Genomic DNA, 14,396 nt, shown 5'->3' on the forward strand with positions numbered 1-14,396 from the left:
ATACTTTTCTTCTGTGTTTGTTTACACTGGTTTTCGAAACAGCGCCAACACTCTCGTCCTTTTGTGCAACAGCAGCTGCTTTGGGCACGTGATGTAATGCTCAAATCTTATTGGACGGCCATGTTTTCACTTTGCAAAACTGAAAAAAACTGTTAAAAAAAACTTTTTCGGTGCGCGAATGTTTGCGGTCTTTAGAGACCGAGCGCATTTAGGCCACGCCCACACCGGGGGGGAATCCAACGCTCTCCATTGACTTTGTATTGCGGGAAGCTGCCTCCTTGTCATTTCTGACTTATAACAAAAAACAGAACAATGTTGGTGCGTTCACACCGCCCCAAACGTCAGCGTCAGTTGCGGCAAGATTACATGTAAAGTCTATTGGTGCGTTCACACCGCACACTTTGTCTGCGTCAGGCAACGCTCCCAACGCATCTAGTTTGACGCATGTACGTTGAAGCTTGCAACGCTTGCTTTTTGGTGCGTTCACACCGCACACGTCAGGCAACGCATCTAGTTTGCACACTTCCCCTGAATAAACAATGACAAACTAGTAGGGAGTGGACATTTTGAAATCTTCTCATGACCATGTTTCACTAGCTAACGAAATGGGAAATAATTACGTTGAGAAAAGATTTGATAACTTAGCCGACATCCCGATCTCTTCAGCGATCTTCATCCAAGCAAGTTCCTTTACATTCCTGTCTTTATACAACAACGAGGACGGATCATACAATTCTCTGCGATTGCAGACGGCTACAATGAGCAATATATATATATATATATATATATATATAATATAATTAAATTGAAAATGATTTTTTCTCTGCTCCCGCTTCATTCAAGATACGTGTGGTGACGTCGCTACAGTGAGACGCTCTGATTGGTTGACGCACTGCTAGCTGAACTTTTGACGGACTTGACGCACTTGACGCAGTGCGTCAACCAATCAGAGCGTCTCACTGTAGCGACGTCACCACACGTATCTTGAATGAAGCGGGAGCAGAAAAAAAATAATTTTCAACAATGGAAAACAAAAGCTCATTGTAGCCGTCTGCAATCGCAGATAATTGTATGATCCGTCCTCGTTGTTGTATAAAGTTAGGAATGAAAAGGAACTTGGATGAAGATCGCTGAAGAGATCGGGATGTCGGGTAAGTTATCAAATCTTTTCTCAACGTAATTATTTTATAGCTGGCGAAACATGGTCATGACAAAATTCCAAAATGTCCAGTCCCTACTAGTTTGCCATGGTTTATTCAGGGGAAGAGTGCAAAAAGCAGTGGAGGAGTCTGAGGGACAGAGCGTTGCCTGACGTGTGCGGTGTGAACGCACCAAAAAGCAAGCTTTGCAAGCTTCAACGTACATGCGTCAAACTAGATGCGTTGGGAGCGTTGCCTGGCGCAGACAAAGTGTGCGGTGTGAACGCACCAGTGACAAGGTCTACAGTAAACAAGCTAAAAAACACAAAACTACGTTTTTATAAGCTGTCGACCTAAAAAAAAAAAAAAAAAGAGTGTTTAAGGATACAAATAGCTGTAGGTGTCTGGTTATTTCACGTTGGGCCATTCAGTTGGATCATTTCTCCAACAAAAGGAAGGTAAGGAAAAGGAGCACTGGCATAGACCAATACAATTTCGTTTCTCAATATATTTCCCCCTTTCAGGGTTGTGAAATAATCCTTTGGCATAGTTAAAAATAATGAATGTCTACTGTTGCCGTTAAATTTCCCTCCAGCGGGCGTAGTTCTCAGAGTAATATGACATGTTGCGCTCTACGTTTGTGTCCTTAAAGTCCCCCTGAAATCAAAATTAAAGTTTTTTGCCTTTTAGTATGAATAAATTAGCCTTAAGATTATCTATAAGCTAGTGTGCTTCAAAACAACGACAAAATTCGCGTTTACAAGATATGGGCATTCAAAACTTACAGTCTCGTCACTTCCGCTAATATGAATCAACAATTTTGATGATATCACCGTGCACTTCAGTTTCTCATCAAACGTTCTGTCCAATCAAATGCTCTCTAGAGTCCGTATTGTCCCGCCCCCTACACAGAGACGCAATACACGGAGCAGATCATATGCGCTCATGTGTGCGATCGGCATGCATTAAACTACACAGCCTCAGCATGATTATGATCACTATTTTGTTTCAGCAAGAGTTTCATATTGAATCTGTGGGGTAATTTATTAGTCTGTGGCTGTCATAAGCTACAAATGCGGCTTTACCGAGCTTAACGGTTCTGGCCCGAGCTGACATAAATGGAACGCTATTGGCTATTCAAAATAAGTGGGCGGGGCTAGGCGATATGTTTTTGTTTCAGTTAAAAGTACGTCACCACATAGAATAACGCTGCGTGTTTCAAGGCACTTCAGTGGACCTTTAAACGCTCGTTTTTTTAGGTCGCCAGCTTATAAAAACTTAGTTTTGTGTTTTTTAGCTTGTTTTACTGTACACCTTGTCATATAGCAGCTTTTAGACATTGTTCTGATTTTTGTTATAAGTCAGAAATGACAAGGAGGCAGCTTTCCGCAATACAAAGTCAATGGAGAGCGTTGGATTGTTCTGTCTCTATGTGGAAGCATCCATAGGTATCTGTTGTTTTATTTCAGCGCGTCATTCATTCATTCATTTCGGTTTTTCGTGTTCAGTGTGGAATGGCCTTAATCAAGATAACTTTTATTGGTACATATTATAAAATCCTAGTCTTTTATATGATCTAAGATTTTTGTATACTTTATTTATTATTAATGCAAGTACAGAGTTTAAAATGTTTAGTATTAAAAAGAATTATAATAATTCTTTACCAGGTAAACTCTGGATCAAACTCTGGTTTTCATATAGTTACACAGTGTTATACAGTCGATTTTAGTGCTTTTGTATTCAAAACCAACCTGTTGTTTGTTTGTTTCATTTTGTGCCTTTTTTCGTCTTCTGACTCATTTCTTTGTATTTTTGAAGCAAGAGGCTCATAAATGGCTTTTGTGCGTTGCTTACATATGTGACCCTGGAGCACAAAACCAGTCATAAGGTTAAATTTTGGATGTATACGCATATGAAACCTCAATAAATAAGCTTTCTATTGATGTATGGTTTGTTAGGATAGGACAATATTTGGCCGAGATACATCTATTTGAAAATCTGAAATCTGAGGGTGCAAAAAAATCTAAATACTGAGAAAATCACCTTTAAAGTTACCAAATTAAGTTCTTAACAATGCATATTACTAATCAAAAATTACATTTTGATATATTTATAGTAGGAATTTTAGAAAAAATCTTCATGGAACATGATCTTTACTTAATTTCCCAATGATTTTTGGCATAAAAGAAAAATCAATAATTTTGACCCATACAATGTATTTTTGGCTATTGCTACAAATATACCCCAGCGACTTAAACTGGTTTTGTGGTCCAGGGTCACATATTTCACCGCCATCATGTTTTCTCACATATTCATTCATATTCCTTTCAGATATCCAAGTCAACCACACTGTAAATGGAAAAAGTAGGTGGTAATGTTTTCATGAAAATATTTTATTACTTTTACCTGCTTGTAAGAAAAATGCATAATGCAACCAGTGTGAATCAGACTTGAAAAGACTAGAAGTATTGGGAATATTTAACACTTTTTTTTAGCACCCCCTTTTTTAACGCAAATAAACCAGGCAATCTTACATTTCCCATTTGTAATTCATAGATGCTCATTTTCATCAGCATTGTGAGTCGTGTGTATGTGTTTGTCTCTCATGTTTGATCTCATGTGTTTTTGCTCTCAGTTGATGAGTTCACACACACAGCACCCATGACTCTATCATGGCCTGAAAGCCCCAATGGTGATAGCAAACGTGAGTATCATCCTGTAGGTTCATGCATAGACGCTCACTGAGTGTGAGGTAGTAGGCGATACGCAGCCCTGTGAAGGCCAGGAGATGCGTAGTGTTTGGTCAATAATGGCTATTTGAATTCTGCAGAAATATGTGTAGCTTTTGTTGGAGATCTGCGGTCACAGATTTGATGCGGACCCACTCATCTCATCTGCCCACACATCAGCTCTCAAACTGATTTTCTATTACTTTCATCTCAATAACCCTGTGCTGTTTTCCATTAGTTGCACTGGATGTTTGAATGCAGCACGTAGATGTTAAATATTTCATTTTAAACCCAATTTTCTCACCCTCATGTGTTTCCAGACTTGTATGACTTTTTCCATGGAAAACAAAAACATTTCAACAATATTTCATAGTGACTGGAGTCTGTCAAGCTCTGCTGTACATATGACCAAACATATTACAGAAATACTCCATGCAAGTTCTTGCATTATATTAGTGCATTATGTGCATTTTTGTGCGTATAAGTGCATTATATTTCATATTAATGGAATAGGCTGTATGTGTTATAAATGTGTGCACGTTTTTTTTTTTTATTATTGGCTAAAACCATTAAAAAACATTTATTACTAAAAAAAAAAAAGAAAGATTAAATGTAATAAAATAAAATATATAAAAATTATTTTATTTCTCATTTTTATACGCAAGTACTAAAATAACTAAAACTAAAACAATCTAAAACCAAGATTAAATAATCTTTTATAAAATATAAAATGACAAACACACAACAAAATTACTTAAGTTTTAAAATGAAATCGAATATAAAAATAAAATCTAATTCAAAATAATAACAACAAACGTAATAGTATGTCTTAATAAAAAAAGATATAAAAAACAATAAAAATGACAAACACACAACATAATTACTGAACTTTACAAATAAAAATGAATATAAAAATAAAATCTCATTCAAAATATTAATAAAAACACTAATAGTATATTAACTAAAACCAAGACTTGAAAAACTACATGAAAAAAAACAAATAAAAATGACAAACAAAATTACTGACATTTAAAAATGAAACCGAATATAAAAATAAAATCTAATATACTATAATAGTATATTAACTAAAACAAAGACTTAATAAAAACTGTTAAAATGTGTGAACTTTAAAAACTTAAAATGAATGTAAAAATAAAATCTCATTCAAAATATTAATATTAACAAAATTACTAAACAAAAACTTGATGTAAATGCACAACAGAATTACTAAAAAAAGTAACATTTTTAAATAAAATCTAAATCAAAATATTAACAAAAACTATAGTAGTATGTCAGTGATAATAAATGACAAACACACAAGAAAATTACTGAATTTCAATAATACAAACAAATATAAACATAAAATCAAATTCAAAATATTAACAAAAACTATAATAGTATAACTGAAACCAAGACTTAATAAAAACTATAGAAAAACGAATAAATGACAAAATTACTGAACTTTAAAAATGAAAATTAATATAAAAATAAAATATATTTCAAAATATGAACAAAAACTATAATAGTGTATTAACTATATACTAAAGTATATACCAACTTAAAAAGTGTAAAATGTAATTCAAAATATAAAAAAACTATAATAGAATATTAAATAAAGCTAAAACCATAAAAACAAAAACTCGATCAAAATGACAAAAATGCACATTAATGCACAAAATTACTGAAAATGTAAAAATCTTTACATACAATCTGATTAAAAATATTAACGAAAACTATATATTAAAACTGTATATTAACTAAAGCTAAAAAAAAATTAAAAATCGATATTAAAAAACAAAAACTTGACAGAATGACAGAAATGCACAGCAAAATTACTGAAAACCAAGACTTAATAAAAACTTGATGATAAAAAAATGACAAAAGTGCTCAACAAAATGAACAAAAATGAAAGCATTTTTACATAAAATCTGATTTAAAATATTAACAAAATAAATTTTATCTTATGACTATAATGGTATATTAATTGAAACCAAGACTTAATTAAAAACTATATTAAAAGACAAAACTAATAAAAATTACACACAACAAAATTACTGAACTTTTAACAATGAAAACAAATATAATAAATAAAATCTAGTTCAAAATATGAACAAAAACTATAATGGTATATAAACTATATACTAAAGTATATACTAACTTAAAAAGTGTAAAATGTAATTAAAAAATAAAAAAAAAATATTAGAATATTAACTAAAGCTAAAACCAAAAAAAAGAAGAACTTGGTCACATTAATGCACAAAATTACTGAAAATGTAAAAATCTTTACATTCAATCTGATTAAAAATATTAACGAAAACTATATATTAAAACTGTATATTAACTAAAGCTGAAAAAAATTAAAAATCGATATTAAAAAAACAAAAACTTCATAAAAATGACAGAAATGCACAGCAAAATTACTGAAAACCAAGACTTCATAAAAACTATATTAAAAAAACTAAAATTTGATAATAAAAAAAAAAATGACAAAAGTGCACAACAAAATGAACAAAAATGTAAGCATTTTTACATAAAATCTGATTTAAAATATTAACAAAATTAATTTTATCTTATGACTATAATGGTACATTATCTTAAACCAAGACTTAATTAAAAACTATATTAAAAGACAAAACTAATAAAAATTACACACAACAAAATTACTGAACTTTTAACAATGAAAACAAATATAAAAAATAAAATCTAGTTCAAAATATGAACAAAAACTATAATGGTATATAAACTATATACTAAAGTATATACTAACTTAAAAAGTGTAAAATGTAATTTTAAAAAACTATAATAGAATATTAACTAAAGCTAAAACCATAAAAAGAAAAACTTGCACATTAATGCACAAAATGACTGAAAATGTAAACATTTTTACATACAACCTGATTAAAAATATTAACAAAAACTTTAGTAGTATGTAATTGATAATAATAAAATGACACTGGTTTGACAACTGTGGCCGCTATGAACATTTTTAGGACAAGATCATAAAATTAAAAAAAGAAGCATATGAGTTTGCAGCAACATGAATTATATGTAAAAATAACAGAGTTTTAATTTATGGGTGAACTGTTCTTTTAACAAATGTTTAAATGCATGTGATGTTTGTATTTGCCTCTTTCCAGAGATCGAGTCACACTTGGACCAGCCCTGCTGTCGATCGCTCTACGACTTCGAACCGGAGAACGAGGGTGAGCTGGGCTTCAAAGAGGGCGACATCATCATCCTCACCAATCAGATCGATGAGAACTGGTATGAAGGCATGATTAACGGCGAGTCGGGTTTCTTCCCCATAAACTACGTGGAGGTCCTAGTGCCCCTGCCTCAATGAGCCACGCCAAACCAGACTGTCTGAACCGTCCGCTCACCCAACATCCTCTGCTGCATTCTCACCAATGAAAGCCTTGCGTTCCACCACAGACAATTTTGAACCTTTTACATTTCAGTATTTATTTATCTTATGACGTTTTCCAGGCCTCATGGTGCGACATCTAGATTTTTACACTGTCAAAATAATTTTTAATCAGTGTTTTTGCATTGTTTTTCTTAAAAAAAAAAAAAAATTGCATATTTTTTTGTTTATGCATAAAACTCATTACATTTTGCTCAATTTATACTTCAAGTGTCATAAAAATGACATTTTTTTCCTCCAAAACAACATTTTGCTCAAGTAAATGTTTTGTATTTTATTTTATCTCAAATTGAAAAGTACTGATAACTCACTTGAAATATTAAGATAAACAAAACAAAATTAATAACTAACAAAAAACAAATTTACTGAACTTAAAAAGTGACAATATAAAATATAAAAATAAAATGTAATTTAAAATATTAACCAAAACTATAATAGTATATTAACTGAAACCAAGACTTAATAAAAACTATAAAAACTAATAAGTGACAAACACACAACAAAATTACTACTTAAATTTATGCTTCAAGTGTCATAATTACATTTCCTCAAAACAAGCTTGCTCAAGTAAAATTATTTTTATTTTTTTTAATCTAAAAATGAAAAATCCTGATAACTCACTTGAAATATTAAAAGATATTTATTGTTTTTTTTAAATAAAAAACAAAACAAAATTTGTGAACTTTAAAAATGAAAACAAATACAGAAATAAAATATAATTCAAAATATTAACTAAAACTATAATTGGACATTAACTTTAAAAGACTTAATAAAAACTATATTAAACAAAAAAAAATGACTGAACTTTAAAAATGTAAACGAATATAAAAACAAAATCTAATTCAAAATATTAACACAAACGTAAAAAACGACAGTGACAAACACAAAAATTACATTTTATTCCCTCAAAACAGCGTTTTGCTCAAGTAAACTTATTTTTATTTTTTTATCTAAAAATGAAAAAACTGATAACTCGCTTGAAATATTAAGATATTCCGGGGGGTTTTTCATAAAAAACTAAACAAAATTAATAACTAACAAAAAACAAATTTACTGAACTTAAAAAGTGAAAATATAAAATATAAAAATAAAATGTAATTTAAAATATTAACCAAAACTATAATAGTATATTAACTGAAACCAAGACATAATAAAAACTATAAAAACTAATAAGTGACAAACACACAACAAAATTACTACTTAAATTTATGCTTCAAGTGTCATAATTACATTTCCTCAAAACAAGCTTGCTCAAGTAAAATTATTTTTATTTTTTTATCTAAAAATGAAAAATCCTGATAACTCACTTGAAATATTAAAAGATATTTATTGTTTGTTTTTTTTTAAATAAAAAACAAAACAAAATTTGTGAACTTTAAAAATGAAAACAAATACAGAAATAAAATATTAACTAAAACTATAATTGGACATTAACTTTAAAAGACTTAATAAAAACTATATAAAACAAAAAAAATGACTGAACTTTAAAAATGTAAACGAATATAAAAACAAAATCTAATTCAAAATATTAACACAAACGTAAAAAACGACAGTGACAAACACAAAAATTACATTTTATTCCCTCAAAACAGCGTTTTGCTCAAGTAAACTTATTTTTATTTTTTTATCTAAAAATTAAAAAACTGATAACTCACTTGAAATATTAAAAGATATTTATTGTTTTTTTTTTTATTTAAAAAATGATTTAACATTTAGATATTTTTCTTGGAAAAACATCAAAATACTGATTAAAAGACTATGTTTTGGCAGTGTAATTTTATTTCAGCTTGAACGCAGCATTTACCGTATTCATTTGAAAATGTGATGCATCCAATGGGGTGGATTTGTACTTTCGCTGTCTCCGTATGTTTTTCTTTTGCTCTGATACTGGGTTTACCTGCCTGCAGTGGTCTTATGTGTTTTTTGGAACACAATTTTTCTATAAACTGTGACTCTCTTGACTGCTACTCTTATGAATGTCCTCTTTCTCTCTTTCTCTCTGTCTGTCTCCGTTTACACACTTATTGTGATTTTAGGTATCATAGTAAGTATCGCAGGTGTTTTGTAATGGGTTTCGCTCTCTCTCGCGCCTTCAAGTGCTTTTTTTGAACGGTGGCTGTATTGCACTAAAGCTTTAGAATAACACACCCATTGATGTGCACATTTTATTTTTGCGTTGTTGTTTTTTTTTTTTGGTTTTAGGACATTGCACTTTCTACTGTATCTCTTTCTGCCATGCCGAGAAATACGAAATTTTATCAGTCTTATCTTATGGAGTGCTAAAAAGTATATTATAAATATATATACAAATATATATTGAAATGGTTCACAACTTCGTACTGTACGTAACAAGAACTTTTTGCTCGCCTTTGTGGTTTGTTTGACCGATGTCAGGCTCTGAATGATGTTTTAGAAATTGCAATCTGTCAAATTCGGACCAATTTAGTTTGAACTGACAAAATTTGTGTGTTTTTGTCCACCAAAAACAGACTGTATTCCAGTAATGTCGAATATTATTTTCGTTACTCTGAGCCGTATGTTTCTTGTGCATGAAACTGAACTTGTATTGGACAGATACTGCCATCGACTGTCAGAAATCTTTTTAGATCATTCCATTTTTGACTTGTCATTCCCTGTTATATTTTTTTCTGGCCAAGGAAAAGGGTAGTTTTTGTTTTTTTTTGCCTACAACTGCAATGTGCCACAAACAGCACCAAACTGAGTTGCTAAAAGTACTATATTTGTGCGTTTTCTGAAGAAAAATTCAGTGATGAAAGAAATTCCCTATAGATTCACTACCAGTCAAAAGTTTTAGAACTGTAAGATTTGTAATGTTTTTAAAGAAGTCTCTTCTGCGCACCATGCCTGCATTTATTTGATCCAAAGTACAGCAAAAACAGTGCAATTCTAAAATATTTGTACTATTTAAAATAACTGTTTTCTATTTGAATATATTTTCAAATGTGATCAAATTAAAACGTTCAACATCATTAATCCAGGATGCTTTAAATTAATCAAAAGTGATAATAAGACTTTCATAATGTTACTAAAGATTTTTATTTCAGATAAATGCTGTTCTTCTGAACATACTATTCATCAAAGAAGCCTAAAAAAATTCGACTCAGCTGTTTTCAACATAATCAGAATATTAGAATGATTTCTGAAGGATCGTGTGACGAGTAATTATGCTAAAAATTCAGCTTTGAAATCACAAGAATAAATTGTATTTGAATAAAAAAAAATGTTATTTTAAATAGTAAAAATATTTCCTAATTTTACTGTTTTTGTTGTACTTCAGATCAAACAAATGCAGGCTTGGTGAGCAGAAGAGACTTCTGTAAAAATCATTACAAATCTTACGGTTCAAAAACTTTTGACTGGTAGTGTATAGGGAACCTTCCAAAAATAATTTTTATTTTTTTATTAAATAACAACAGGCCCAAACCATGCAGTTTAATCTAATAACTGTTCAAACTATCACTGAAATATCACTTGTTTTACTAGATTTAGCAGCAGGGATGAAGAGTTGCTGAAAGTCAGTGTGGGAAACAATGGCACAGAGTAAAAAGATCAAGAAATTTTGGAATTTAAAAATAAATAAAAATTAATTTAGATACGTTTATATATTTTTATTCAGCCCTATTTTTTAGAAACGTTACCTAACATTTTCCATTGTCCCAAACTCATGCCACTATTTGAGTCAAAGGTTAATTTTTCAGATTTTTTTTTACTCGAACTGAGCACTGTTTTAAAAGTACCACAGTGTTTACAATACTCAGGAAGTTATGTACTTACAAACACAACTGTTCAAAAGATTGGGGATTTATGGGAAGGAAATTAAGAGCTTTATTCTGCAGAGACATGCTAAATTGATTAGAAGTGACAATGAAGATGTTTTTAATGTTCAAAATATATATATAATTTAAAAATAATTGCTGTTCTTTTTAACTTTGTTCATCAAAGAATCGCAAAAAAGCACAATGATTTCTATATTACTACTAATGATAATTGTTTCTTGAGCAAATCAGGATATTAGAATGATTTTTGAAGGATCATGTGACTACAGACTGGAGTAATGATGCTGAAAATCCAGCTTTGATCACAGAACAATAAATAACATTTTAAAATATACTAACATTGCAAATAGTTATTTTAAATTGTAATAATATTTCAAAATTTTCCTATGCGCTAAAACACATTTTTTACTATATTTCTGTCTCAAAAATATTTAAAACCCCAAACTTTTGAACGGTATGGCGTCTCATTTTCTCTGCACAAAATACTGGGATATGAGAAAGTGTTTTAACATTAAAAAATAATTTAAAAAATAACACACGGCAGCTTTCACTGCAAAAAATGGCCCATCTTATTTAGTATGTTTGTCTTGTTTCTAGTCAAAATATCAAAAACAACCTTAAATTAAGATGCATTTACTAGATAAGCAACATGACAATATTTTTCGTCTAAATTAAGTGCATTTTGCTTAAAACAAGACTAAATATCTTATCATTTTGCTTATCTAGTAAATGCATCTTAATTTAAGAATTTTCAGATATTTTGACTAGAAACAAGACAAAAATACTAAGTGAGATAAGCCATTTTTTGCTGTGTTAAATTCAAAATGAAAATTATCATAGATAATGTGGTAGTAAAATGAATGATCGATTCTCAAAAACAGCATAGCTACTACCCTGCACAAAAAACTACCCAAGCAACTCAAAAATTGATGTGGCACCCCAAAAATATCAATCTCGGACTTTAGATGTAGAATAGCGCTTCACTTCCAAACACTATTACTAACTCCTATGCCAATTTTAGTATTCTTCTGTTCATCACTACATTGCTGAGTGAAAGGAAAGGCTGTGAATTGTTTTCTTTTTGCTCTCTGGCATAATTTATACACAAAGTGGTTTATAGATGTTGTAAATGAATATATTATTACACCCTGTATATTGCATAAATAAACGATGTGGAAATATTGATTACATCTCACGACTGATTGTGCATTTTATTTCTCAAGCTCATCCAAATAAGTACAGCTGCCTTCAAAAACCTACAAACAAAACGAGCATCAAAATCAAACTTAAGACTCTTTGAATTGTCCACAACCGAGTTTATATCCAAACCTCAGTGCTCCTCTGCTTGGATTTTCTTCCTTTATTTCCTTGTGATTTGCCCTTGAGCGATTGTGTTCCTCTACTCTCCTTGTCTTTCTTCGTTGAGCAGTTTCCAGCGCAGGTCCACTCAGGTTGGTGATCCACGACTAGATCTAAAGTTGGTAAAGAAGTAGTGCTGGTGACGTCTCTGAAAGTCAACGAAGCTATCGACTGCGAATCTTGATTTATAGCACCGTATCCCCTCCAAGAGCCATCCCTAATGAGCGCTGACTTCTTGATCATCTTCCAACCCAGATGATTGAGCTCTAAGAAGTTGAGGAAGATGCAGAAGATGCCAACGCAAAACATAAAGATTAGAAAGATGGTTTTCTCAGTGGGACGTGAGACATAGCAGTCAACCTTCTGCATGCAAGGCTTTGCTGAACACACAAAGTGAGCGGGAACGTGAAAACCGAAGAGGAGCCATTGAGCCACTACAAAACCAACTTCTAAAATGGCGCGAAAGCAAACGTGGAAGATGTAGTACTTGGAAAGGACGCCTGAGGAGCTTTTGGTTGGAGCTTTTTCCTGGTTGCTTTGGTTGGCGATGCCTTCGAGGACATCAGCAAGACTGTGTCCGAGATGTTTGTGCGACTTGATGGAGCAACTATCCGAGTCACAGCTGCGATCATACGCTTCCTTCGATTGCTCGGCCTCTGGCTGCTTGGACAAATTGTGCCAGGTGTAGATGATGAAGCAAAGCGAAGGTGTAGACACCGTGATGATCTGGAAGACCCAGAAGCGAGGTTGTGAGATCGGCGCGAAGGCGTCGTAGCAGACGTTGGGACATCCCGGTTGAAGTGTGTTGCATACAAACATCTCCTGCTCGTCTGTGTAGACGTCCTCAGTGGCCACGGCCACGATGAGCAGGCGGAAAATCACCATGACCGTGAGCCAGAGGCGTCCGATCATGGTGGAGTGCTGGTGCACGGCGTCCAGCAGCCGCTTGAGCAGCGTCCATTCTGTCATGTCTCTGCGCGCCGGCCTCTTGAAGTACAGCACCTGAAATAGATCCACTTTAGCTCTGTTGCCAGCGAGGACGGCCGTTTTCATGTTACAGCTCTGGCCGGAGAGCGAAGGTGCCATCACTGCTCCCAGCCATCCCTTTCTCCTTCAGAGATAAGGGCCGTGCCGTCCACTTCACTTTGGTCACATGGTGCCGTCGCTTGTCTTTAGAGTCCATTTACAAACCGCTGGAGAGACGGCACTTGTCCTGCTCTTGATAGCGTCGGCAGATTGCGGTCTTTTCAGATTGCCGCCGTACATGATATGCGTTGCACGCTTTTAAAAATACGCCACTGATAGTGGATATGTCCTTGTGCTAATCTAGTTTGTGTACTAATCTAACTTATACTTTAAACTTGGCATTGTGTACTTGAATATCGTCGGCTCTAATGGGAGATTTCTTGTGATGTGCCTCATTAAATTAAAAGTACATTATTTTGTCTGTGAAGTGACTGGATAGTCGTTGTCCACTTTAAGTTATACTCCCTTTTAAAAGTTGGGTTCAGGATGTTTTTGAAAAAAGCCTTTTATGCTCACCATGGCTGTGTTTGTTTGATCAAAAATACAGTAAAATCAGTAATATTATGAAATATTATTGCAATTTCAAAAAAGCTGTTTTCTATTTGAATATATTTTAAAGTGTAATTTATTTCTGTGAGGCATTTCTCCAGTTTTCACTGTGACATGATCCTCCAGAAATCATTCTACAGTCAACATTTGGAGTGGATCAAAACCTTTCAGCAAAGTTGTCCCAAAACAATACAATAACAATGATGAACTTTTTTTGATCTGCTTCCAATGTTGACTACTGTAATATGCTGATTTGCTGCTCAAAAGCATTTCTTATTAATATCAACACTAAAATGTGTTGTGTGTTTGATGTATTTGTTTGATTAAAAATACTGTAAAATCAGTAATATTATGAAATATTATAACAATTTCA

At 32.2% G+C, this 14,396-nt stretch overlaps 2 protein-coding genes across 3 annotated transcripts in view; one reads left to right on the top strand and one right to left on the bottom strand.

Annotated features, from left to right (window-relative positions):
* Nucleotides 1-7,470, top strand: part of sh3gl3a (SH3-domain GRB2-like 3a) — an 83,230-nt gene extending 75,760 nt beyond the window's left edge. Inside the window, exons 9-11 of one of the 2 annotated variants that reach the window (XM_073836441.1) lie at nucleotides 3,471-3,503; nucleotides 3,775-3,843; nucleotides 7,006-7,470. In XM_073836441.1, coding sequence (XP_073692542.1) covers nucleotides 3,471-3,503; nucleotides 3,775-3,843; nucleotides 7,006-7,211 — 308 coding nt within the window. In that variant the 3' untranslated portion in view covers nucleotides 7,212-7,470. The remainder of the gene's footprint in view (nucleotides 1-3,470; nucleotides 3,504-3,774; nucleotides 3,844-7,005) is intronic. The other variant, XM_073836442.1, reaches the window with a different exon arrangement.
* Nucleotides 7,471-12,406: 4,936 nt separating this feature from the next.
* Nucleotides 12,407-13,534, bottom strand: LOC141332438 (gap junction delta-2 protein-like). The gene has a single exon (XM_073837572.1). The coding sequence runs from the start codon at nucleotides 13,532-13,534 to the stop codon at nucleotides 12,407-12,409; it is 1,128 nt and encodes a 375-aa protein (XP_073693673.1).
* Between the last annotated feature and the right edge of the window lie 862 nt (nucleotides 13,535-14,396).

The sequence above is a fragment of the Garra rufa genome, chromosome 3, assembly GCF_049309525.1.
Source record: "Garra rufa chromosome 3, GarRuf1.0, whole genome shotgun sequence".
Classification (NCBI taxonomy): Eukaryota; Metazoa; Chordata; class Actinopteri; order Cypriniformes; family Cyprinidae; genus Garra; species Garra rufa.

Bases quoted from the DNA above. Each gene is read 5' to 3' on its own strand.
- LOC141332438 (XM_073837572.1), bottom strand. From the start codon at position 13,534: ATGGCACCTTCGCTCTCCGGCCAGAGCTGTAACATGAAAACGGCCGTC.